Raw genomic sequence first — 27,891 nt, 5'->3', positions numbered from 1 at the left:
TCAATATATGAAAATTAGTGAATAATTAATGACATGTACTTAATCGAAATGATACACTTTGGTATCACTTGATCGAAGAGATGACAGACATCAAGCATTGTTGAGTGAGTTGATGGAAAAATAGATGAAGAAGTTACACTAGCGACGAAGTTTTAATTTATTAGAGACCAATCAGAGACCAAATCTGAGAAGTGCATAAAAATGGATCTAATCTAAGACAAGAAGACGATATCTTTCTTCCTCACGTAAGTCCTCTCGATCACAGGGGCTAAAGGAGTGGTTGAAAGGTTAGTGGAAGGCAAATGGACTATTACAAAGAGATCAATAATGGATTAAAGGTGCTAATGAGATGGGAATGAAGACACTAGATAATAAAACACTAATGTAGGAGCAGAGACAGAGAGAACGCCCACTAAAGCTATGGTCAAAGTAAGTCAATCACTAAAAGAGACCAAAGAGAAATAACAATGGCCAACGGATCAACAAGATGACGAGAAAAACAGCGAAAAAAAGAGAGCCTAACTTTTATCAAGAAAACCCTGATATCACGATAAATTGATGAATATGTTATGAAAATGATGATATCATTCATTATTTTGAGAAGAAAAAAAAATAATCATATACTTCAATTTACGATTAATCCTCAAATCATAGATTGATTAAGGATAAAAAACACATAAGGAGTGTAAAGTTATACTATCATATTTATCTATACCATAATCTTCTCTCTTAATTGGTTTTTACCTACTACACCAATTTTTTTTCATCAAAAACAAAAACCCCTCCACCCTTTACCAATCACCCCCAGGCTCAACACTCGGCTGCATGCCAGCTCTGTGCGCATTTGGCATCCACCACCAGGTCAACCTCGAGGAAGTTCGTGCCGTAAAAGGGCTTGGACATGCACTCGACGACGATGGCCTTGGCGAGCTCCGCTGACTCCGTTGGTCCTTCCAGTATTACTTCATCATGCACCTGAATCCAGCCACAGAATACCATTAGCAATTCTCTGATTTAGAGGAAATCTGGTCAGTCAACAATAACCAGGAATGCTAATACTGCAAACTAAAACAATTTAAAAGATAGATGCATGGCGCAGCATCACGTAGCGAGAACTGAGACTTGGACAAAGGACCTAAATCTCGTACAACATTATACGATCACCATATGGGCAACCTTGTCATAACAAACTTTGAATAAAAAAAACTCCAACTAAATGAGGTCATCGAGGTTCAGTACTGACCGAAGATTGAATTACAAGAAATTTCTTTTTTCTAAAGAATGCATAAGATGCTACTGATGATCTCACACTTATCCTTAAAAAGAGACAAGAACAGTGCATCGAACACCAAGGTCCCCAGAAAAGGACTCTTTACTTCTCGGGCAACAGAATAAAGTAATGATCATAACAAACTTTATGGAATTCTAGGCAAAGTTCCATTTATTTGTGTAAAAGAGGATCTTTTGGAAAGGTCTATCATCCACTAACCAATGAAAAGCCAAGCCTCCATATGATCAAAATCTATGTTCGACTTAAATTACCGTTATTTAAGAGCCTATGGAAGTACAATATCGAAGTAACAAGGATGCAAAATAGCGAAAAAATAACAAAAAGATGGAAAGAAAAAATGTAGGATTAACAGCAGAAATTAACACTAGGAAGAAAGAAATAAATTCAATAAACAAAAAATTACTATTCAACAATCATTTAGAGAAACAATGCACCACTAAATGCTTAAAACCAAAAGAAGCTTAGACAAACTCAAACATTAACCTCTACAAGTAAAATTTGGCGGTTATTCTGGAGAACCCACTAAAACCAACAAAAGCTTGGGAAATCTTTTTATGATCACAAAATCATGCCTCTTGCTAAATAGCATGCTAACCATCCATTTCTTTTAAATAAATCTACCTTATGATAAATTAATATAACATCACTTTTCAAAAACAGCCATGGAAAAAGAAATCACGACAAATTCTGCTAGGGTTAAGATGAGACTGGCTAGTTATTAGGATATTCATTCGAGGACTATTAAGTGGCTGGTGGAATTCCTGCAAACTCAAGTTAGTAATATGATAAATTAACCTGCAATAGCAATCTCCATCCAAGCTCCTTCAGACGAATATTCCTATCTATCTCAAGCATTGCACACATGGCAACATCTGCTGCACTTCCCTGTTAAATTAGAAGATTATGAAAATCTTGAATAGGTTTGATGAAGTGTAGAAGTTTCATGAGACAGCTATAAGCATCAAATGACTTAGAAAAGCATAAAATGATAAAGTGAGGAGAATCATTCTTCTGTAAAAAATAACATATAATAGCAATACAACCTTTACCATCCATCAAGTTGATGTTAAGTAAAAAAGAAAAAATGAAGTATAGCATGATGTTTAGAGTTCCAACTGCAAAACAACCAAGTGCAACAGAAACAAAGAACAGGAGAAAAAAAAAAGAATGAAATGGACATAGGCATCCATTAGCTCCATTTCAACATTTAAATTGTACATATGGTCCATGTTTTTTGGTGTTCCTAGACACACTAATTCCTTGCTGGAGCAGTAATGCCGGTCAGCTGGCACAACGCATGGTGTTTGCCAAAAAGCAGGAAATGGCCCATGTTATGGGATTTGTTACCTCTAGTTTCCCAAAATAAAAACACATTCCACCCGTGAAAATTCCATCACAGAAACAAATCAAGATATCAATTTTAACTTCAAAAAGGCTGGAAGTACATAATATTCATAGCAGGGTCTGCCATACCGATTCATACCGCCCGGTACGGGCGGTACATACCGGTCCAAGAGGCGACCGGTACGCGGACCGCCCGCTACCGGGCGGTACACCCAAAACAAACTCGTATCGGACGTTACGGGTAATATCGGGCGGTAACGGTCGAAATTTCGACCGTTACCGCCCGGTACCATTCGGTAACGGTCGATTTCGACCGTTACCACACTGTAGCAGTGCTACAGTGCTCCAACGGTCAAATTGACCGTTGGAGCCCTTTCTCCTCCTATTTAAACCAATCTTCTCTCCCCTATTTCATTATACTCTCTTAAACTCTCTCTCAAACATTTTTTTTCTCTCATAAACTCTATAAAACAACGATTTGTGAATTCAATTGAGGCTAATTTGAGAAGATTAAGAGGAAGAACTTTCTAATCAAGAGGTATGCATTTGTTTTCTTTAATTAGAGAGTAATTAAGATATTTAAGATTATGATTAGTGTTTTTCATGCATAGTAAATATTGAATATTATTTATCATAGTAAAATACGTTTAATTAAATTTTATTAAAGTTATTTAATGCTGTGATTAGTTGTTTTAATGATTATTTAATAGAAATTTATTTGATTTTATATCAATTTAATGTCTTTAATACCTATTAGGGTATTTGTCATGTTTATAGTGGTGAAAGAGAAATAATTAGTGAAAAATTAATTATATTAATCATATAATTAGTGTAGATAAATGATAATTTTATCATAATTTGAATTTTGAATCATATTGGATTAAAATTACATATTTAATGTTTCTTTTATGTGTTTAACATATAATGATGGTAAAATAAGTTTAATTATGTTTTATTAAAGTTTTTAATACTGCAATTAGTTATTTTAACGATGATTTAATCAAAATTTATTCGATTTTATATGAATCCAATATCTTTAATATCTATTAGGGTGTTTGCCATGTTTATAGTGTTGAAAGAGAAATAATTAATGAAAAATTACCTATATTAATCGCGTAATTAGTGTATCTAATGATTTTAATACTTCTTTTATGCATATAACATATTTATGATAATAAAATATGATTAGTTATGTTTTAATAAAATTACTTAATATTGTGATTAGTGATTTATGATCGATATTTGGTCAATTTAATATGTTTATATTTTATAGTTTATTTGATTTAAATTTGATAGGATCATGGCACCAAAGGAACAGTCACATGAGGATGCATGGGTTCATGCTCGAAAGCTAAATGGAAACCGTCATCATTGGCAATGTATTTATTGTGACTACATTGGTAAAGGTGGAGGAATAACTCGAGTGAAAATGCATTTGGCTGGTGGGTATCCTGATGTTGCAAAATGCAAGAATGTTCCAACGGAGATCCGTAAATTATTTCAAAGCAAGCTTAAACAAGCAAATGAAGATACATTAAAAAAGAAGGCAAGAGTTGAGGAAGAATATTATAGGGCTACACAGGAACCAATTTATGATCAGTATGAGGGTTGCGGTGATGAAGTCAACCCGGATCTCACAGCTGGGATTCGTGCATCATTGGAGCATCAGTATACGGTCGATGAAGCAATGAGGCATCGACAACTTGACTCACAATTAGAGCATGGCAGTGGTAGTGGAATCCAGAGGTCAACCAGCATGAGGTAACCAACTGCTCCTTCTCAGTTAGGCCGAACTAGTAGCATGAGGTATGGTGGACTCCTTGGTTTTATGAGAGGTCTTGGCAGGAGATCCGCACCAGATATTGTTGATATTGATCCGCAAACCTATCCCCCACAAACAACGAAACAGACACGGATTGACGATGCATACACAAAAGAAAAAAAATGGGATATTGGGAAGGCAATCTCAAAATGGTTCAACTTTCATAGGATTCCAGCCAACACAGCCCAAGATCCATATTATCAAAGCATGATCTCTCCTCTATTCAAAAGTCTGGCACGGGAATCCAACCTCCAACACCGAAGGAGATTTACGACGTGTACTTAGATGAGGAGGTGGCAGAACTAAAGGATTGGATCAAATCCTTCAAAAGGCAATGAGACGAATATGGGGTGACATTGATGTGTGATAGTTGGACAGGACCAACAAGAATGAGTATCATCAACTTTCTTGTTTATTGCAATAGAAGAGTGGTGTTTCATAAGTCCGTTAATGCTTCTGAAAAGATCCAAGATACAAACTACATTGAGAGCTTGATGGACACTATGGTAGAGGAGATTGGACCACAGTATGTTGTCCAAATAATAACCGACAATGGAGCGAATTTCAAAAAGGCCGATTTGCAATTGATGGAAAAAAGAAAAACTTTGTTTTGGACTCCATGTGCAACTCATTGCATAGATCTAATGCTGAAGGATATTGGTGAGTTGGATGCGGTCAAGAAATGTGTAGCTCGAGCACAATCAATTACAAAGTTTATATATAATCATCATTGGATCCACGCATTAATGCAAAAGTATGTAAACGGTGAGATACTTCGACCTGAAATTACTCGGTTTGCTACCAATTTTATTGCATTAAAATCATTACAGCAAAAAAGGCATGGCTTGAAGGCAATGGCTAGCTCACAAGAGTGGTCAGAATCCATATATTCGAAATTAAGTGATGGAAAGAAGATAGAAAAGGTCATTCTTTCCTCTAGATTTTGGGAGACTATAGCATAAATCATAAAAGGTGTGGAACCACTTTATATTGTCCCCCGTAAGGTCGATATGGACAAGAGTCCACAAATGTCATATCTTAAATATATGCTGATTTTAGTAAGAGAGGAGGTCAGGAAAACATTCAAAGATGATTTTAAGGTCGACCAATACGTACGAATCATTAATCATCGGACCGAAGTTCATATGGATCAAGATATCCATAATACAGGTAAGTTCATATTCAGAATAATTTAATTTATTATTATTTAGATAATAAAAAATCATACTAACAAAATTATGTTTTGCAACGTATTATCTAAACCCGGCAATTCAATATCGATATGCTCTCGGAATGCAAAATAATTTCCTAACGACACTACGAAATGTTATATATCGGCTCTTGCCAAACACTACCAAGGTAGCCGATGCTCTTATGGAGGGTCAATTATTTCGAGAAACAGTTGGTTCATTCTCCGACGTTGTAGCTGTATCATGCCGTTACACTATGGATCCTGGTGAGGAAAAGTTATGCATATTGATTATCAATTATATTTAATATTAATTATTTGTTATGCTAATAAAATCTTATTTATATCTTTTTGTAATCGAGTGGTAGCTACAATTTGGAGGCGATGCACCACATTTAAGAAAGATTGTCATTCGTGTACTTTCACAGACAACATCTAGTGGCTGCGAACGTAATTGGTCAACGTTTGCATTGATTCATACGAAGGTCCGCAACAAAAGGACTAAAGGTGATAGCACTATGTATTATTTTACATTATATTTGGTATCAAAACTAGTCCTACATCAATAATTGATGCCAATAACAAGTCCTTCATAATGAATAATAAGCCACGGTCAGTGTGAAGTAATACCTGTATTGGAGTATTAATAGCTGCTTGTAAAATGTGACCCATCTGAGCATTGCTTACAGTTTCCACCAAAGGAAAATGCTGCGGTCGTCCAAGCAACGTCCTGACGCATTTGCTTTTAATTGCTTCCTTTTTGCGTTCTTTTTGCCAGCGTAGAACTTCTTTTCTTTCTTCGTACCAAAGAGAAATTGTATCTTTAGCTTCCTCAACAAAAACCTGAGAACAAAACAGTTTTGAGGATATTCTAATAGTAGTTAGTCGATCTAAGTTGCATCAGAAAGCCAAACGAGAAACTTCACAACGTAAATGTGCATATCCAAAAATGCAACACAAATCTCTTCCAAAAGGTTATGCTTTCTTAAACACGACCTGGACATTTCATTTTAAACAAATAAAAATAGAAATTTGGATAGGCATATGAAATGCAAGTACGAGGAATTATAGCTGGAAAATATACCCACTAACATAATGGTAACAATTGGCACTTGATACCATAGTAAATTACAAAATACTTGCCTGTGGTTTATTGTTTTCATCTGGTTCACTTTGCAGACCTATGGTTTAAACTGCATTATTTAATATGCCTGAAACTTATTCCATCATACGAAGTCATAGCATGCCCGAATATTTGGATGTACATAAAGGTTCCATTTTGGAACCACAGACATTACAAAATATGACATGCGAGTGGCAGTTAGGAACCAGACAAACACCACATCAGCAGTAAGAGAGCATACACGCATGTTGACAATCTGAGTAGATGCAATGTCAGCAACAGATACCATGATGCTGAAATGACACGTGGTTGATACAAAAGCGAAGGGACACAAGGAACTGAGATCACTAAGAACATGATCAAGGAAGGCCCGATCATTTGAAGGTAGGACCTGACTATCAGAGGCCTTCAGGCTCCCAGCAGACTTCCATCCCTCGACGAGCCTTCCAACAAACCCAACATGGATGCGCTATTAGTGGCTGTCAAATAAACACCCATAGATGCCTTATGCACTCCAACAGCAAGGCACTCCTTAGACTTAATGACAGTTGTGATTTCTTGCGAGAAAATCATCTTCTAAACTTCAAAATAGATAACAGCTGAGAGGTTTTCATCACGAGGCAAAATATAATATGGACAAATATATTGCGAAATGAATCATGGCCTGACAAAACAAAACTGGGCCAAACTGTAAATAGCTAAAATTTGAAGTCTTAATGCGGTTAATGGACAAAACAGAAGAAAGTACTCATCATTGAGCTTTGATCTAACATGTCCATTGCCCATGACATTATCTATATAAAATCAAGCCTTTTTATATATAGAGCTCTGGCTCCACTGGACCAGTTTATAACTTTTTTGTCCTTGTCCTTTCCAATATAAAACTTCTAGTCCATCAATGTCCTAGCTTTTTATTCCTTTATAGGTAGAATGAACTCGACTGTGCATAAAACACACTTAGGTATGGATAGATCTGCAACACAGGATAAATAGAACATATTCAAATACATATAGAGATAAAGTGAGAGTAGAAATTATATGAGGGAAAAAGGGATGGAAAATTTTTCCAGTACAGGGGACTAGTATTTATGGGCCAACAAAGAAAGGATCAATGATCAAGTTCTTCCAACTCAAAATCAAGGAGGTGCCACAGCAGACTTGACAAAGTTATTTGGTCCACTTTCACTTTAATGTCAACAAAATAAAGGTGGCACCAGTATCCCTAGCCAAAGCAAGTCTAAGCAAGACATCATTTGCACAATCCATAAGGCTATTTTGTGCATAAAAATATGTATCTAATTCTGTAGTTTAAGCATGTATTGAACGACAATTCCGAATATTCCCCTAGACCCAAGGATAGTGAAGAAGGGGTTACAGCAAGCATTGCTGTCGAAGTACAATTCCATAAAATCTGGACATGACAACATAATAAAATAAAAGTAAAAGAGGACAAAATGCAAGGTCTAGAATAATCCATAATATGATTTTAAAATTATTGATGTGCAAAAGGTAACAGCCATTATATACCTTTACTATATGTTATGAAGACACATTATGACAGCAAATAAAGACTCCTGTTCACTGTCTCTATCTCAATGACACCGAGAACTAGCTTATTTTTATAATACTGTCATAGATTGACGAAAAAACCACTATTTTCCTTTGTTCCTGTTATGATAGTTTATAAGAATCTCTCATGAAAAATAGTTTTGCATCTTAACCAAGAGAGAACTCTTGTAAAGGATCATTATAACCATTATAATAATTAGTAATTTCGCTGGGTATCCATTATGTCAAGAAGAATCTTTGTGTTATCAATTGTCGTAATATAAGTTAAAGCTCTATGAGACATTTGTAGTCCTTGAAAAGAAACAAGTTAATTTCAGCAACAGCAAAAAGAAGACTAAAACAAACAAAATTATTTTGAAATTTGACTAATAACCACTTACTGTTCTCAATCTGTCTAATTCGGAATTCTCTTTCATTGTTGGAGGGATTCAGTCACAAAATGCAAAAGATTTTTGACATAGGGAAAGTGACTAGTGGTCGCTGCATACAGGTCACGGAATTTGCATTTCCACTTTTGGAACCGACTACCATGAAGGAGAAGGACCTTATCTTATTGCTTCTAATTCTGATTTAAGAAGTCATTAGCGACAAATCGAGTTATAACAAGTCTGCTGTAATGACTACAACATCTGTTTTAAGGTAGGTCTAAAATTTACCTTCTGATCACAAAATTCTCATATTTCAAGGTAGATAATGTTAAACACTTTAATTCAAAGCTGTAATGTGCAAGAGTAATCTCATGCCATCCAAAAATATGGCATGTACAAAAAAATAGGTTTTTGTAAGAATTGTTGGATTAAGTACTTCAATGGCCAGAAGTTGAAATTTGATTCTTTAGCATGTTAACTATAGGAAATAACAGTCTAATGTGTTTTCAAGTCCTCCCTGTGGTCATCCCATGATAGACTGCCTATAGTAATGGGTGTCAAGCCCATTATGTCCCATTATTTTGCATAGCTACTAGTCATATAGCAAAAAACACAAGCTGGATCAGCTTCACGTGAGCTAGCAAGCAACTGTCCTATGTAACGGAAAGGATTCAGCATAGTAAGAAGGGATATGAAACAATGAGTTGCTTGCTATATGTGAATTCTGGACCCATGTTTGTAGAAGAGTGGCATATGGATTAACAAGTGAGGGTATCTTGAAGTCAATGAAGTGAAGTGAAAAGCATTGGGATTGATCTTGGCTCTTCATACTACTGTCATGCCGGACACATCCATTAGGTTGCAGGCAATCAGTTTTTTCTTTTACGTTACACTACTATAATGCTGAACCAAGAAATTTACTTGAGTTCATCTTGCCTAATCTATTTCTCAGATCCAAGGACTGGTAGTTTCCTCTGTCTTCTTAACTAATTATTACCAATGCAATATCGTATTTGCATGTCTCTTTTGTCAAATAACATAACTAATGGATTATGCCTCAACATTGCCAAGGCATATCAGATATAATGATGCATGCATATTTATAATGCATAAGATAATCAGTACCAGAATCTAGTAAAAAGTAAACAATGGAGATTGGCATCTAATCAGTTGTGCCATAGAATAAGAAGGTTTAAAAGCATCAATAAGTACTCTATATGTAACAAAGGCCATATTTAAAGGTTATTATGGTAATTACCTTCCAATCACGAGAGAGACCTACAGGAGTTTTGCCATAAGCAATAGAAAAATTAAGCATCTTAGCCTTCCTTCTTTCAGAACCAAAAGCATCCTGCAGGCAGAATAAACGAAATACATTTAACTGCCAGACTTGTAGGAATAGAGATTGTGCAAATTCTGGAGGAAAGTTTAACTTCTGTTTTCAAATTTAAGTGAAGCACAAAACCAAAATTCAAAGAAAATTATAATAATAAACAAACAAATCAAGACATCAGGATTAAATAATTCACAACATTCTTAGGGGGAAAGGCAAGACAAAAGAAACAGGCCAAGCATGACTATTTAAGAGACTTGATTGAAGGTGTTAGACTCAACTACACCAGGAGGCAGAAAACAGGATTCACTTCAAAAGTTTGACAAGGAGGTGAGGCAGGCCGGAAAGATATTTAGCATAGTATTGCTAGATAAAAGCCAAAGTCTCATAGATGAAAGTTCGTGGTGAAAACCAATCAAAATTCAGAATTTTGACTACCTAAACAAAGTATTCTGCAAAGCCATCATATTTTGGTGCTTAAGAGATGATTCTGAAACATAGTAGGATATTCATTTTGGACAATACAAGAGTAAACTGCAGTGGCTCATACTTGCTGGCAACCCACCCACGTCTGAACATCCCAATGTTGCAGCCAGCCATTTACAATGACTGTATCATGACTATAGCAGCATATTTCAGTAGAAGTGCCTTAATTAACACTAAACACAACCTGATTAGCATCTACAATTACATTGCAATAATTAGAACAATCAAAACCAAAATATACTAATTTAAATAAGTGACTTTCTTATTGTGATCTTGTAGGTGTCTGACTAAAAGAAGATAACATACAACAAATTTGTACATCTCAACAATTAGCTATCTATACAATGATTCCACAAAGTTCCAGAACGTAATAGCATAGAAGTGTTAAAAGCATGCTTACCTTCAACAATGGAACTGGAGGCTTGTCTTCTCCTGGTTGAGGATGCCACTCCAGGAGCACTCTGTTCTTTTCAACAGCCTCACGCACATGTGCAAACATGTTCATAGCTGTTCTGGAATGGAAATCCCCACCAGCTCTGAAGACTTCCAACATGCTTTTACAGTTCGCAAGATGTGCTAAAATCCTAAGCTCCAGCTATTAATGTCCAAATTCAGCATTAACAAAAAATAAAAAACATTAGATACTTGTTCCTAAACTAGGACTACAAAAATAATTACAAACAAGCAATTTGTTTCCTCACCTGTCCATAATCAGCAACAATAAGAGATTTTCCAGGTCCAGCAACAAAAGCCTGCCGAATTTTGTATCTGTCTTTCTCGAGAGCAGGTTGGTTCTGGTTAGAAAGACAACACAAGAAACAGCCCTATTAACACTGAAAAAACATTGCTTTAAAGTTTAAACATTGCATAAAGACCAAAACAAAATCAAAGCAGTGATAATGCAGTACCAAAAGTGATCAACCATCAAAACAATGTTGTCCCATGAGATCTCGACATACTGATGTACACTAGCATTTGACACGTATGAATGCCAATCTCATAGCCCAGTCAAACGACTACCTACAAGTGGAAACTGCATATGTGTGCATGCAATAGCATACAAAACATAGATATAAGTCTACAACAAAGTGCCAAACCAATTTGCATTAGATACATGAAAGTTATGATGTTAAAAGGATATTTCTTAGATAATATCATATAATGTTTGAAATGTCGCTCGGATAGGTACATACTTCATCCTAAATCTGGTACATGGGGCAGCCCCCCTACCTTGCAGCCATGTTCGGACTGATGGTGGTACACCATGAGGTATCACCGGTTCAAACTGAGGCTTACCAGTTACCACTCAGTTACCGCTTGGTTTTCAATTGGATATGGTATATCAGGCAGCAACCTGACTGCCCAATTACCAGTTTGTCTCTGTATCCCCATCATCCCCTCCTTCCTGTCCCCTTTTATACCTCTTCACTCCTCTCAATGTCATTTGAACTTCACTCGAATCCTCTCCCAAGTGATTTTGCAAAGATAAGTTCAATCTCAAGAAATTATACGCTAAATCTTGAGTTTGAAACCAGGTTTTCTCCAAAATTTGGTAAATCCAAACCTTAATTTCAATTTTTTATCACTTTTTATTTTGTTGCAAGGACTTTAGGATTGGATTTCATCCTGTGAAATGCTAATTCATCAAACTAGGTCAGATTTGAGGTGTTTTCCTTAATGGACTTGGGGCTAGATCCACAAGGATTAAGGCTCGAACGTAGTGGATCTAGCCTAGATCAGCCAAAAAAAATAGTCATGCAGATCTAGGCTAAATCAATGAAAATCTGAACTACATCCATGCAAATCTATTTTGGATCAACGAGGATGTAGGTCCACGATAAGAGAGAAGATGTGTGGGTAGGTCTGCCATCAACAACTCTTTTGGCTATCTTCAACAGGCTAGACATATTAGAAGAAAAAAATTTAGAACTAACCCAGGGAAAATTGCCGATCCAAATACTGGTTCTTGGTCAGACAGGTAAATACGAATTGATGCATATATCGGTCCAATCGGTTTTTTTGAAAATGTAATAACTGATTAATCATTTAAACTTTAATATAAATTGCATATTATATATTATATTAGATTAAGAAAATGATCCATCTGATGCACAAAGCCCCCGCCAATACGGGATTCGGAGAGGGTCAATGCATGCAGCTTTAAATATATGATCTTAAATATCTTAGTGCCAACAAGATATGTATGACCCTAGATATTTCATTATAGATCATTTGTAGCAGCATATGTATTTTAGGGATTTAAACAATTGTAATTATTCAGGAAGCATTACCAATTTACAATGTCAATTAATGTTTCCTAAATATTTTCCAAAATTTTCAAACTCAACTGGTAAATAAAGTTAAGATAAACTTCAAGTTACCAGAAGACAAAATTCAATGACATTTTCAAATACAAACACAAAGAACAACTCTCAAAACTATTATCACATTCCACTTCTCATGGGAACATATAACAGAAATAGCAGAGGGAGAAGGCAGAGACTGAGTGTGTATATGTGCAAGCTTGCATGCATGTGCCGGTGCAGGTGCAGGTGCAGGTGCAGGTGCGTGGAGAGAGAGAGAGAGACCTGCAAATTTGGTCTCCTAGCCGATAAGCGTCCAGTTTCAGTGTTGATGTTTAGAGAACAATGAACCCGTCCACGAACACATGAAATATCATTCCCCTACCAGCACAAGAAAGTAACATCACAAGGGGCAACCAATATCTAAACCAACCAAAATCTCTTCAAAATAATACATCCACTGGATGAGAAGAACGATTTTGTCTCTCCAGTAAATAAAAACAGAGAATGAACATAGTAAAGAGACAGTATATGCTAAAATATTTTGTAAGTAATTAAATATGCCTTAGATGCATGGAATGAAAAACTGAAGTATTCGGCTCGTTGATTCCAATGTACACCTAACTTCTCTTCAATTTGTATGTAGGTTTTTTTTTTCCAGAAGGATAATATATATGTTACACAGAATCAACTTACCTGCAAGGGAAGAATGAAGTTTGATATCAGCGAATCAATTGAGCAGACGTCAGAAAGAGCTGCAATAGCTTGACAAGCCGCCCTTCCCTCCTTACCCTCTCCAAGTGCCTTGTATGCAGTTCCATAATCAGAAGTGTCTTCGTCAAGTGTAAGTACATGAGACATTTCTGTCATCTCCTTTGTGGAATCATGGTCATCGTTAACCTCTTCGTCACTACCAGACTGATATGACGCATCATCAATCAGAAAGTTTTGGTTGTTCGAGACTTTCCCAGCAAAAACTTTTAGAGCATCACCACTGACAGAAGGCAACCCACTATCTGTATACATATCTGTTTGCAATTCTTCACAAATTTTATTTAGCACAATAGTGCGGTATTTGTAAGGAGACTTCCTTCCATCCTCAATGACATTCTCAGTATTAGGCACCTTAAAAGACTTGGGCTTGGACAAGCATTTGTTTTGATAATTTTCATATTTGTTTGTATTGTTTCTGCAAATCAAAAGCAATAAAAATAAATTGTTACAAATTGCCGACTCACATCAATAATAAGTATGAAATATATACGCGAGCAGTTTAAGAGGCTTTGATGAGTCAGAAAATACTCACATAGGGCATTAAAGTAAACTGGATCTGCATTCGTGCATGCAGATGTTGCCTTTGAACAGTAGCAACAAAACTAAAAACTAATTTCCATTGAGCAAACAACAATTAACTGGACCCACACACATGCATAAGCACATGCATGAACATGCACCATGTGCGCACAAGCACAAACAAAAGCAACCCTTGATCCAGACCCATGAGCACAAGCAGACTCACAAAAGATATTTCAAAATAACATATTTACAGATCCAACCAAGGATTGAAACTGAACCATATTGGTCAGTATCAAGGTATTTTTTATTGCATTTTTGATAAATAACAGGCACAACCAGCAAGTATACTATATGGTATACTGGTACAGCACTAGTTCAACTGGTTACCGATAACAAACTGATATTTAAATTCTTAGTTCAAGACATTATTTATATCATAATTTTACTTAATCGAGCAGTGCAATTTACAAGTCTCCTTTTCCAAACAACAATTTCAAACATCATTACTGACTTCTAAACGTATAACCCTTCTATATCTTATTTCCAGCACATTTATCACAAAGTAATGGAAAGCAAACAAATAAAAGTTTAACCTGCAATCGAAGAACCTAAACAAGCATGTAAAGACACTAGTACTTAAAGAAACTATAACACGGGTGACATACAACAAAGAAATAAAGCAGGCAAATTTGATTAACAAATCATGTTAAATGCTGCTAAGAATAGAACTTCTAGACTGATTATCATAGGAATGAACAAGAACTGCAAGATATGCAAGTACCTCCTCAATGTATCACCAAAAAAGAGCTGACGTATTTGAGCATCACTTCCCACATTCATATACTTAGCATCAGGACAGTACTTAGACACCCATTTCCTGAATTTATCTGAAGCTATTTGCTTTTCAGTAATAGCAAGCTTTTCTATCTCCAATAGATGACTTCGGTCAACAAGAATTCCCTCAGATTCCATTTGCACTAACAGAACACCAAATGGGCGCCAATACTCTTCATAAAAATCATACATTGTACCTCTTACAATATCAAAAAGAGTCCATGGTTCAAGCTCAAGCTTAGCTTTCAAGTTATCAAAAAGTTTAAAAGTACTTATCGAGTCTAAAGCAGAGTAGCAAATCCATGATATTCGTTCTTCTCTTTGAAGCACATCAACAGGAGCAAGCGTGATAAGTTTTCCCTCAGATCCATCTTTCTTTAACTTTCTTTTACCAAAAATGGATTTCATTGCTATCTTTCCCATTTTCAGTTCATCATCGGACGACATGATCTTTGGATCATTTGTAAGTGCTTCAAGTGAATATCCTCCATTAGCTCTTCTAGAAGAATCAAAAAGACGTGCAAGATGCATGGTATCCGCATGGAAACCAGAAAGCTTGATCCCATAGTTCCCTAGCACATGACTATCAAAGCTATAGTTATGCCAAACCTACAAAGATGAGAACGAGAACATTTGTATTACTAGTAGCCTTGAACAAGAACATACAATCATCAAACTTCAGAGAGAATCAGAGATACAACCCAGGTCTAAACTTGATATTCAAAGGGGAAAATCTTCCACGTTAGTCCTGGACCTAATACAGACTAAATTAGCAATCACAAAAGAATGACAATAAATAAGATTAATCTATGAAATTATAGATTTTAGAAAAAAGAGAAAACAAGTTACTAATTTTTATAGAGCTTTTGAGACACCACAACATAAGAACAAAAAGTGATTATCAACCTTATCTTATCAATTTATAGTATACCGAGACTCTGTTTTAAGACAATCAGTATAAGTCGCATGAAAGGAAAAGATATTTAATTAACCCTGCCACTCCAGAGAACTTTGATTATGATGCAAGTTGTTTATGCACAGAAAAAATGAATCCATTTATGCTAGCAAACTAATAAGATCTGTTTGGCTTCAAACATAGAGCTGGAGACACAAATTAATAGTAGTTGTCATAGGTAAAATAAAGCTCTGAAAAAAGTGGATGTCAACACGGATTGCCAAACCTGTATCAGTTTCTATTTAGAATGAGAGAAATTTCAACTAGCATACAGTCCTTTCATGAGTTTGACAATCTCCTTATTTTCTCATAATGTTGCTTCGGGCTTTGAACCTGATTTGCACTGTCCTTTATATGTGTGAACCAAAATACCAAACCATTTTGGTCTAGAACCAGTCAGGTTATCACCAGTATCAGTCTGACTGACAATACCACCTTCCACCAAAAATTGAAAAATCCACGTTCTGGTCTACTCTGACCAATACTCATATCTTGGTATGGGCAGTATCCCAGATAACCCTTCCTTGGGTGTAAATTGTTAGCCCACCTCCATCTAACCTGCCACATCTGATTGCTTCCCATTTTTTATTCTTTTCCTGCATCAACTTACAGGTATGTCAAACTTCAGAGGATACTGCTAGGATATGGTGGCAATAATTTGATTCAGAGGTATATTGGTTCCTTACCATGCATGAAAACAAAAGAAAATATGGAAACTCACGAGGGAAAATAATTCCATTCTTAAATGGCTGACCCCTCACTCACTAATATAACAGATGAGTCATGAATCACAGGGTTTGACATTAAGGGTTGAGGTACCACCTAACCTTAGACATGAATCTAAGAAGAACCAGACTCAGATGCAAGTGAGATCTAGCTCCTGATCATTTACCTTGAATCACTGATGCTGAGTGATGTGAGACCATTTTGGTTGATTTTTCTTTTAAATGAAATTTTATTAGTTTAGGGGTCTTTTACAAATGTAATAAGTCATTCTAGGTAACGTTTTCTAGAATTGTATATTGGCTATAAAGATTATCAAAAGTAAGAAAAGGAAGCTGAACAAGAAGGAAATACATTTTGGGTTTGATTGCAAGACTTCGGGTTTATTCAAAATTTTATCCTACAAGAAAATTTCATCAATATTGAAGAATTTTTACAAAAAAAGAAGTATATCAATCAAACATTTCATTAACAAATATTATTTATCAAAAATATGGAAAATAGAAATGGGAGTTAATGAATTCTTCCTCATTTTCATTTTTTTTTTCTTCAGTTGTACTTGGTGTCTATATAAAAGGAAAAAACATTGTAATTGAAGATCAGAAAATGGATGAATGAATGAATGAGTTCCTTTTTCCATATTATATGTGTGTGATGTGAGACTCTCGATTGATTTTCTTTTCTTTATTCAACAACCTACCAAATCCTAGAAAAGGAAATTATTTTCTTTGTTCCAAGTATCTTCAATGTATCTTATCCTATATCAGATTTGGTATCAGAGTTTATATTCTACATAAAATTTGATACCGGAGTTCAGAGGTGTGATGTTGTATTTCACTGAGTTTGTATCTCACAAAGGCATGATGTTGTATTGCACCAACTTATCCATAAGCCACGAATGATATGAACTAATAGATATGTAGATATTTCTAGTCTTGTCTCTTAATATTGATTTAGATTTTGGTCTCTGTCAGTCTTAGCCTACTGGCCCCAATAGTACCCATTCAGGGTCCATGCCATGAGGGGGCATACCAATGTTGTAACATAACTGTGAAACATGTAATTGTCAAGCATATTCCATGTCGTAAAATTGTGATCTCAACAATCACGGTTGGACAAGTACTGAGAGAATCATAAGAAGCAGATTAAAATTTAACACCCATGACTAGTAGCTAATGTTTCACCAATCACATTTGGACAAGTACTGAGAAAATAATAAGAAGCAGATTAAAATTTACCACCCATGACTAGTAGCTAATGTTTCAACAAGAGATCCGAACATCCAACTAGCATTTTCTCACTCACAACCCTCAAGCTCAAAAATATACCAGCATAAATTGTTATTGGCACCTAATATCATTTACGCCAAGGACCATTGTACCACCCAATATGAAACGGGTGGTATGTACCAATTCGGCCAAAGACCAGAACAAAGCATATATAAACAAAAACCCAAAATAACTATAACTGCATGTGATGCCACCCTTGATCAGGGCTTGCAACCCATTTACCCCCGTTTCTCACGACGTTGTTGCCGTCGAGGTTGCCTTAAACGTCATCCAGCTGTTCGCCGCCGTTTATTTCTGGTACATGTCATCCTCTTCTCCTCTTCTTCCTTCTTCTTTTTCCTCATCCTCCATTGCTTCCCCTTCTTCCTTCTCCACATCCTCCATCGCTTCCCCTTCTTCCTTCTCCTCCATCGCCCCGTCTTCTTCCTTCTTCTTCCTCCTCCTTCACTCCGAATTCTTACTTCTTCCTCCTCCTCCACTTCCCCTTCTTCCTTCCTCCTCCTCCGTCTGCTACCTCCCATTCTTCCTTCCTCTTCTTTCTTTCATTTCACCACCGCCCCTCCCTCTTTTTTTTTCCTCTCCAAAACACCGGTACCGGTGTTACGATACATGGTACACCGTACTGGCCGATATGTATTGGTCTGACCAAATCAATGAAACAGGTCTAGTACCCGATGCGACGATCATTGGTTTACACCACGACTTTCGCAACTAGGCTTCCAGTCCATTTGGCAACTAAAAGATCAAATTATTTAAGCAATCTGACGATGTAGTTAATTCCCATATTAGTTGTTGCAAGATTCTACATGACATATATGTTGTGTATGTAAGTTTGTACTTATAGAACATGTGATAGGCTGAAGTAAACTGCAAGAACAAGTAGAGGATTTCAAATCAAACAAACATGTAAAACATGTAAAGAATCTAAAGCATCATGCAGCAATTCAAAGACGTCCATCTAGAGAATGTCAGCACATTTGTTCTCTATATGCTATTTGTTATAATAAAAATACATATTACAATGTAGCATTGACCAAAAAAAGTATAATAAATAGATCCTAGAGTAATTAAAGATGGAATTAAGAATTGCATCTGGACTTCAGAAATATGGTCAGACTTTCAAAAAATACCACCTTCTTGATGGATGAATCTTCAAAGAATGGAACAAACTCATCCAAAACATTCCTTCCACCATCCAAAACATCAACCCAGATACAAGACTTTCCATTTCCAAAATCTGCTAGTGGACCGGAGTAAATACTAAAGGATATGAGCTCTCCATGTCCAACCGGTGTCTCAGACATTACATCGATTTTGGCAACCTATTGGAGAAAAAGTAAACTGAAATAAGTCAGAAAATATGAGAGTGAGTGAGAATCAAGGACCTGCAGATCTATTTGAATATTTAAAGTGCATGGATTTTTCAAGAGATCATGAGTATGAATATGCTTGGAGTATACAACAACAAGATATGATGCATGCAGAAAAAACTGAAGCAAACAACGGAGCTGAGGAAACATAAGAACTGCATTCATGGTGCCTAAATGTTAATGGTTGAGGCAACTTTGACACAACTACCATAACCAATCGGCTATTTTTATGATTTTAACTGTGGGTTAATGTAATCTTCTAAACATGACTTAAATCTGTACTGACAGATATCAAGCATAAACAAACAAATGGTTCATCAAAAAAGAACTACCGTAGAGAAATGATCTGGATGCTAAAGAACAAGACACTATATGAAATTTATGACATAAGGAACAGCCATTTGGAAGAAGGTTAGAAAACAACATATATTATAAGCTAATACCATATGTATGAGAAAGTTCAAAAGGTGTTCGAGCTAGAATAAGAAAGTATGTATTCATGAACAATCACAGGTGGGGACCGATCAAGGCTTAAAAAATAAGACACTTTTTTAATGTAATTTGGACATCCAACAAAGAACTATTGATGCACCAGTTAGGACAGTTGTGTTAATCCAAAATATTGTTGCTAGGAGGGGTTAAAGATATAAGTTCTTTTACAAAAAGAATGTATTAGGATAGTGGCAGCCCTTAGCTTGGCTAGTAATTGGCCTCTAAGCTCAATGATGAGGAATGATCGATCTAGCCAACCCGTATGATCGATGCATATAGCTAGTGATATTGCCCTTGGGACAGACATTTCAGGCTATAAAAGTGGTAGTCACCATAAGGAGTTTTCATGTAAGACATTTAGTCCTTTAAATTGTCTACATTAATTGCAAAAGCTTAGTGTACATTCACAATGAGACTGACTCCAAGCAATTTCCACTCCAAGAAATTGTGCCACATACTATCAGGTAAAGCAATATGTTCTGTCAACTCACCTCTGTATCACATGCATGGATGAAATTCTTGTACTTTGTCGTAAGTAATTGGGCTACACGTCTAGCTGTTGATACATTATCAACCACAATTACTTTGTCGTATACACGAGCAAGTTGTTTCTGGTCTACCACCTTATGCAAACCCTCAACAGGTGGAATCATATCAGAAGGTGTCCCAGTGTCTTGCCCATTGATGGGCATTCCATTGGAAACTGCAGCCTCACCAGGGACAGCATTTCGTTCTGCTAAAACAGGATCACAAGGCTCTTGAACATGTCTTAAAGATTTATCAGGTTTAGTGGAGTGGGATTCTGTTCTGCCTTCTTGTCTTAGGGGTGAAACGTATCTTGAAGGATGGGGCGACTCTTGAGAAATTGGCTCCACTGAACTTCCAATTTTAGGATGAGAATCTGAGTCCGACAAGTTGGTCTTTCCACCCATCCATGGAAGCCAAGCGGAATGAAGGATTCTGTCGCACCTCACTCTGTCAGCTGCTTGAACCCACAGATTCTTGGAGCCTTCTTCCCTAGAAATGAAAGAAGAGAAAACAATTCAGTTTTTTCCCAAAGTTGTTATTGATGATCCGGACAAACATCTAGAATGCGAGGAAAATCATTTTATCAAGTATTGAATCGATTTCTTCATGGAAGACCATAGAAACCAGCAGAATCATTCTCAGACAATCCTCCAATCGGAAAAAAACAACCTTGAAGTTATATTCACGAAAAACAAAACAAAAATCACGTGTGCGATTAAATGACTAGAGCCACAACTTTTAACTGCATGCATAAGAAACACAACGAACTTCCCTCAGTCTACTTGGGCCTTCTATTGCTGGTTTATATACTCTTCATAATATAGGAGGAAGAAAGTGTTCGACAGGCTAAACGATCAACTGTGTGCCGCAGGTAAAGTTACAATTCTTGCCAAAATGACGAACAACCGAGGGATATTCAATTCAAAACAACCATAAGAAAGAAAATTTACATCCTTGGAAGAAAAAACACGAATCCAACACTAGGCCCATTAAAAGGATGGTGAACCACCGAGAAAGCAAAAAGATGTGCAAGCACAAGGAAAAAAGAAGATGAAGGCAATACTCTCGAACGTCCGGGCCTTGGGAGACGCGCGAGGAAGATGGGATGCCGCATACCGCGCGGCGGAGGCACGACGAGAACCAGGGAGAAGTGAACGATGGAAAGGGGTGTCTGAGGACACTTCGACGGGCGGAAACTCCCATCGCCATGGCCCCCGCTATTCTCGCAAGCTTCCCGCAGCGGCAAGGCGCTGTCTTCGCGGAGAGAAAGAGAAGAGTAGGGAGCTTCCTTCGTCGGAAAGCACACGAGTATAAGGCCTCAGAAGGCCTTGCCCTGCTCGCCTTCTTCGCGGAGACCCCTTAAACCCTAAGACAGCGGAAGCAGGGTTTTTAGAGTCGCGGGTTTTCATTCCTCATAAAGGAACTAAAGGATATCAAGCTATCGGGTTTACCCGTTTTGGCCAATTGGGATATCATTAGTCGTTCAACGGTCATGCCTCCCTTTCCTACTGGAAACGGGTAGAGACCCGTTTACTTCACCCGAATCCAATTAAACTCGTCTGAAAGGCTATTATAGGAGTTTTATACGGTGATGTATTCGAAAATTTTGATCCATCATGATATCAAAACAGTTGTCAATGTAATAAAAACTCTTCATTTTCATGTCAGAAAAGAAAAATAATATGAACTCAAATCCATATGTATTATTATTAGCATTGGAAGGAAATAACGATATTGAATTGGGACGATTGAAATGATTTTTGCACTCATAACGAAATACCCCGAAAAATACCCAGGCGATCACCGCCGTCGATCGGCAGAGTTCTATTTGAGGCGGGAATTGCCCGCTTGCAGATAAGCCCATCGGTGGATTAGCCACGTGTCCACCTGTCATTTGCACTGGATCTCTGAGGCCGCCGTTCGTCTGATGCAACTAGGAGATAAGATCATACATACATTACGGCCGTCCGATCGTTCTCGATCATAAATCTTGACCGTCGGGTAGTCTCGACCATAAAATGAGTCTTCCCACGCCGCCGTGTCCCTCCCTCTTCACACTACCAGAGGAAGAGATCCGTGATGGCCACCCTCCGCTCGTCCACCGCCGGTCTCCGCGCATCCGCCGCGTCATCCCCAGCCGCCTCGGCCCCCGTATCATCCTCCCTCCTCCGCCTTCCCTCCGCCCGCCGCCTCCGCCTCCCCTCCCTCAAGCTCTCCCGGAGCCGCCCCCACCGCGGGGCAGCCGGCGCCGCCATGATGGACACGGCCGCGTCGAGCTACGCAAACGCCCTCGCGGAAGTGGCGAAGTCGAACGGCACCCTGGAGGCGACGGTGGCCGACATGGAGAAGGTGGACCGCCTCTTCGCGGACCCGGCGGTGCAGTCCTTCTTCGCCAACCCCACGGTGGCGCCGGAGAAGAAGCGGGAGATCTTGGCGGAGATCTCCGGCTCCTCCGAGCTGCAGCCGCACACCGTCAACTTCCTCAACATCCTCGTCGACATGAGCCGGATCGACATCATCGCCGAGATCGTGAAGGAGTTCGACGCGTGCTACAACCACATCACGGGGACGGAGCTCGCGGTGGTGACGTCGGTGGTGGACATGGGGGAGGATGACGTCGCCCAGATCGCGCAGACGGTGAAGAGGCTCACCGGAGCGAAGAAGGTGAGGATCAAGGCGGTGCTCGACCCCTCGCTCATCGCCGGGTTCACCATCCGGTACGGATCGTCGGGGTCCAAGTTCATCGACATGAGCGTCAAGAAGCAGCTCGACGAGATCGCCTCGCAGCTCGACTTCTCCTCCATCACCCTCGCCTGATCGTACTGCGCATCTTCTTCCACCTTTCTTCTTCTTCTTCTCATTTTAATCGGGCTGCATTCCAGCTATGATTCTGATGAATGTAGCGTTCATAGAGTGGAGGACGAGTATGTGTTCTTCACCGTTGTATTGTGCCTCGCACGATTAGATGCATATAACTATCATATCATTTGTCCCCATTCCACTTCTAAGTGTTTATAATCTTTGTTAGATGCACAATAATTATTGTTTGTATTAAAAATAGTTAGAAGATTTGAGAGCTTATTGACTCTTCAATATAATCTCTCAATATAAATTGTCAAGTACTCTTGCTCCTTATTGACTCTTCAATTTACTCTTTTGTTAGTCTTGCTTAGGTTCTCCTATTCTTATTATGGAACAACCAACAAAACTATTGTTTATTTTGGACTATGATTACTAAGTGAAGCTCGAATAAAGGATGAGATGTAAGCGAAAGAAAGATATGAGTATCACTCTCTAATATTCATATATTAGCTTGAGTTAAATAATTTAAAATAAAAGATGATATTAATATACACAACAAAAGAAGATTTGAGAAACTTTTACAATGATATACATAAAATTACACATGGATAACCAAAACCATATCTAATCCTAGTCGACATTCACATTAACACCTTATTAGCATCCATGTTGGTGGTCCATCATGGAGACAATGATGCCACAATCTCTTCATTCTCTAAAAATGGGTTGGTTTGAGAATTGCCCAAGTAATTATCTTATAATTAGGCATTATATTGTCTTTGGCTAGCTTTTTCATATAGCTGACAACACTTTTATTTTTCTAACTAGACATTATAAGTTGACCTGAGTGTGGAAGGGTCTTTGTTCGAAACTGGCATCAATTTTGTAGGCAAAACATTCTAGCATCAATGTTGACATGTGTGATTTATATCATAATAGGTTATAAAATTGAACTTAGTTGGAGCGTTTCACTTAGTACAGGCAGTCACCCATGTCGAGCATTAACACATATTAATAGCATGTTGGGAAGGGATAGAAGAATTTTAAAATAAAAAAAATTAAAGATTAATAGCATGTTGGGAAGGAATAGAAGAATTTTAAAATAAAAAAATAAAAGATTAATAATAAAAAAATATATCAGAAAATTGTTTTGTAAAATTTAACATGATTTGAAAACTTACATCTATATTTTAAAAAGAATCTAAATTCTTTAATATATGAGATCAATTATAAAATCTTTGAGCAATCCCAAAGTGTTTTGTTTATCTCTCTCACTAAAACTTCGAGGCTTAAAGTATATTTGTTGGAACAAATCCTAATTCTCCGAGGAGTTCAATTTAATAGGCCTCTCTAAACTAGTTTGAATATAATTATGATTCCTAAAAATACTTATCAATCCTAATAATTTCTATCTAAGTATTTTTTTCACTTAATATCTCTCGCAAATATTAAACCATTGACTTGAAGAATTCACCTTAACTACACAAACAAAAACCGTTCATGGTCCTACACCATGCATCTTGTGTAGCTAGAATCGAATCAATGGTACTATTTCATTTTGAAAAGAGATCATCATCTCATGGTCTTACTACCAATATAATATTTTCCCTTACAACTATCCACATCCCAAAAATCATAAATATTATCCTTCCTTTTTTGCATTATAAATAAAGCTCGTTACTATAGATACATACCATCGTCTATACTTCATTATAGATACAACCTTGATGCAATCTTTCTTTCATTAAGACTATGTAACCCGAAGTACCTTTTTGAACTACATAATCTTGAGAATAAAAAAAACTCAAAAAAATTAAATTTTTATATATCTTTGGAATATAAGCTAAATTCTCTAAAATATGCACTACTCCTTCAAATGTTTTGATCTTCACTTTACCGACACTCTTGAACTCTAAATCATCACCCAAACTTAATTTACTAGTTAATTTATTATAAAGTGAATCAAAATAATTATTTTAAGAGCAAATATAAGTAATAATGCTCACATACATCCAAGCAGAAAATTTTAATATATGAGATTAATTATAAGTCCTTTAAGTTATCCCCATTCAAATATGACTCATCTTGTATACCTCTTAATAAATTTAAACTTTTACCCAATAATATTCTTTTTGAAGAATTAAAAAATTTATTATGAAAGAGATATATCATTCATTGAAGTAATATATATTTAGATAGATTTTAAAGGAGAGATTTTTCTCAAGTATACACTCAAATGTGTGATTGATCCTCAAATTATAGATTGACTACGGATTAAAACATATAAGAAATACAAATTTATCTTTTTATATTTACCTCTATCATGATCTATAATTATATTATCACATAATTTAGTTTTTGTTAAGAATATTAATCTTGGACCAATGCAACTGAAATATCATACGAGCAAAAGGCTTTGTGATTAAGTCTACTAGTTGGTTAGAAGTATGGATATGAGAAACACGTTGTTGACATCTAATAACTTGATCTATAACAATGTAAAAGTTGATAGTAATGCATTTTATGTGCAAGTATACGTCGAGTTGGTGCATAAGTAAGTGACACTTGCATTATCACAGTATATTATATGAGTGGATTAGGAGGTGATGTCAAGTTTGTATAGTAGATTAGTAACCCAATTGAATTCTAAAATTATGGTGGTGATGACTTAATATTCAGTTTCAATAGTGAATCTTACGATTGTATTATGTTTTTTAAAACATCAACTGATCAAATTTATTTTAAAGAAGATAATATAAGTTGATATAGATATATTATTATCATCGTCGCCTACTCAATTAGTACTAGTGAAAGTATAGAGATAGAGTGATAAGTGTTTATGAAAAAAAAAGTATATAATTAAGAGTTCTTTTAAGATATCACAATACACATTTTAGTATAGATGATTACGTAGTGGAGGGTAGAAGTATGAATTGTGATAATTTGTTAACTACAAATAAAATATTTAGACATCTAAAAGATAAATAGTGCAAGGAACCAAGCACTTATTAATATAGTATGATATTCAGAGCTATCATTATATAATTTGAGTAACTCAATGATGAATAGTGAGATAATGACTTTTTTTTATATTCTACCTATTCGTCTTTGGTAATAGATGAAGAATGTACTTTTCTTTAGAGAGAAAAAATCTAGAAAATATAAATATTATTTTCACTATTAGAAAATAACATAAAGTTATTAAGTCTTTGATGGAGAATCGATCAATTAATTACTTAAGAAATTACTTGATCTTCATAAAATTATTACCTATGATGATAATTATTACCTATGATGATAATGTCATATATATAGACTAGTAAATATATAATATATCTCTTTTATTATTGTAAGAATTAAATAGACGTCGGACTTTTCATAGTTTATAAATATGATTTGGATATTGAGAGTAGATGAAACTATGAGATTGTTGCATAAAGATATTTTCAGTTAAGGCCTTTTATAAAAAAGCATCATTAACATTAAGTTGATATACACGTCAACCTTGAGTAATAGTTAAACTCAGGATAAGCTGAATTATCATTGGTTTAACAATTAAATTGAAGATATATGTGAAATCAACATGGTCATCGGTGAAACCTTTGGCTACTAGATGTAATTTGTATCTAGCAATGGATTCATCTAAGCCCTGCTTAATTCAAAAGATCTATTTGCACTCGATTACATTTTATGCGAGGTGAGATAATACAATGGTCTATGTGGCATTATAGAGTTGGGCATCATATTCCTCACACATAGTATTATGCTAGTTTGGATATTTTTTGACATAGATGATGGTTGTAGGTTTAGAATGCTTAAGCATAAAGCTTGTGATAACATGAAGATCAAGTATTTCACATGATTTGAAGATATCATTTTTGAAAAGTATTGATATGTGATGCCGAAGCTCTATGGTATTATTGGGTTATGTTCAATATATGAAAATTATTTGTACCTAATTAGTATGATATATTTCGGTGTCACTTGGTTGAGAAGAGGATAAATACATTATTTGTGGTGTTGAGAGTGTTGTTTTATCGAGTATTATATAGTTGTTGATAGAGAAATAGATAGAGAAGTTGCATATCGGATGAGGTGTTATTGAAGTAAAGTAATAAGGGAGCACCAAGTCTAAAAGAGAACTACTGATTGATGTGGTAAGTGGTACACTATTGATTGATGTGGTAAGTGGTACATTTAGAGGGGGTTTAAGATATACTCATATGAACCTAATGATAGATAGTTATTGTATTGACTCACATTAGTAAATGAGCAAGATCTTGGAAGGAAAATGTGTATTCAATAAAAATAATATGATATGATACAAAAACCTTTAGAGTTTAAAGATTATAACATGAAAAACATTATGTTTACGAAAGTACCTAATAAATATGCAAGATTTGGATTTTAGTATTAATTTAAGTAAAACATAGAGGTATAGCCAAGGATAACACAAATATCTAAATACTTTACGTTTTTGAAGGTTTGATATTTTATGAAATAGTTTTTCAAATAGTGATCAAAAGGTAAGTGACATGAAGGCTTGGTGTAGAGATCGATAAACTTTTTGTGTGTCCAACTTTTTATGTAGAGCTAGCAGATAACTTTTTTCTAATTGTTTTTCTTAAGATGCTAGAACTCTTTTGATAGTTGTAACTGAAGTTATTTCTTAAATTATTTGGGTTGAAGTTACTATCATGTTTATAGAGTTAATAGTGTAATGAAGGATAATAGCTCTATATGTTACCTATTTATTTATAAGACATCTTATTCA

At 36.1% G+C, this 27,891-nt stretch overlaps 2 protein-coding genes across 3 annotated transcripts; one reads left to right on the top strand and one right to left on the bottom strand.

Annotated features, from left to right (window-relative positions):
* Positions 1-629: 629 nt before the first annotated feature.
* LOC135622996 (DNA polymerase I A, chloroplastic-like) lies at positions 630-21,709 on the bottom strand. Of its 2 annotated transcripts, XM_065125436.1 has the most exons (12): positions 21,379-21,709; positions 20,279-20,804; positions 19,059-19,247; positions 14,906-15,567; positions 13,525-14,017; positions 13,114-13,209; positions 11,227-11,319; positions 10,926-11,120; positions 9,965-10,057; positions 6,277-6,489; positions 2,087-2,176; positions 630-975 (listed from the first exon to the last, which is right to left on the bottom strand). In XM_065125436.1, exons 1-12 carry the CDS (start codon positions 21,522-21,524, stop codon positions 811-813), a joined length of 2,961 nt encoding a protein of 986 aa, XP_064981508.1. In that variant the 5' UTR covers positions 21,525-21,709; the 3' UTR covers positions 630-810. The 2 variants fall into 2 exon arrangements, with proteins under 2 accessions (XP_064981508.1, XP_064981509.1); XM_065125437.1 differs by lacking the exon at positions 6,277-6,489.
* Positions 21,710-22,365: 656 nt separating this feature from the next.
* Positions 22,366-23,316, top strand: LOC135622997 (ATP synthase delta chain, chloroplastic-like). The gene has a single exon (XM_065125438.1). It carries the CDS (start codon positions 22,395-22,397, stop codon positions 23,130-23,132), a length of 738 nt encoding a protein of 245 aa, XP_064981510.1. The 5' UTR covers positions 22,366-22,394; the 3' UTR covers positions 23,133-23,316.
* The last annotated feature ends 4,575 nt before the right edge of the window (positions 23,317-27,891 follow it).

This window comes from Musa acuminata, chromosome BXJ2-9 (genome assembly GCF_036884655.1).
Source record: "Musa acuminata AAA Group cultivar baxijiao chromosome BXJ2-9, Cavendish_Baxijiao_AAA, whole genome shotgun sequence".
Taxonomy (NCBI): Eukaryota; Viridiplantae; Streptophyta; class Magnoliopsida; order Zingiberales; family Musaceae; genus Musa; species Musa acuminata.
This window is presented reverse-complemented; position numbering and strand designations above follow the sequence as displayed.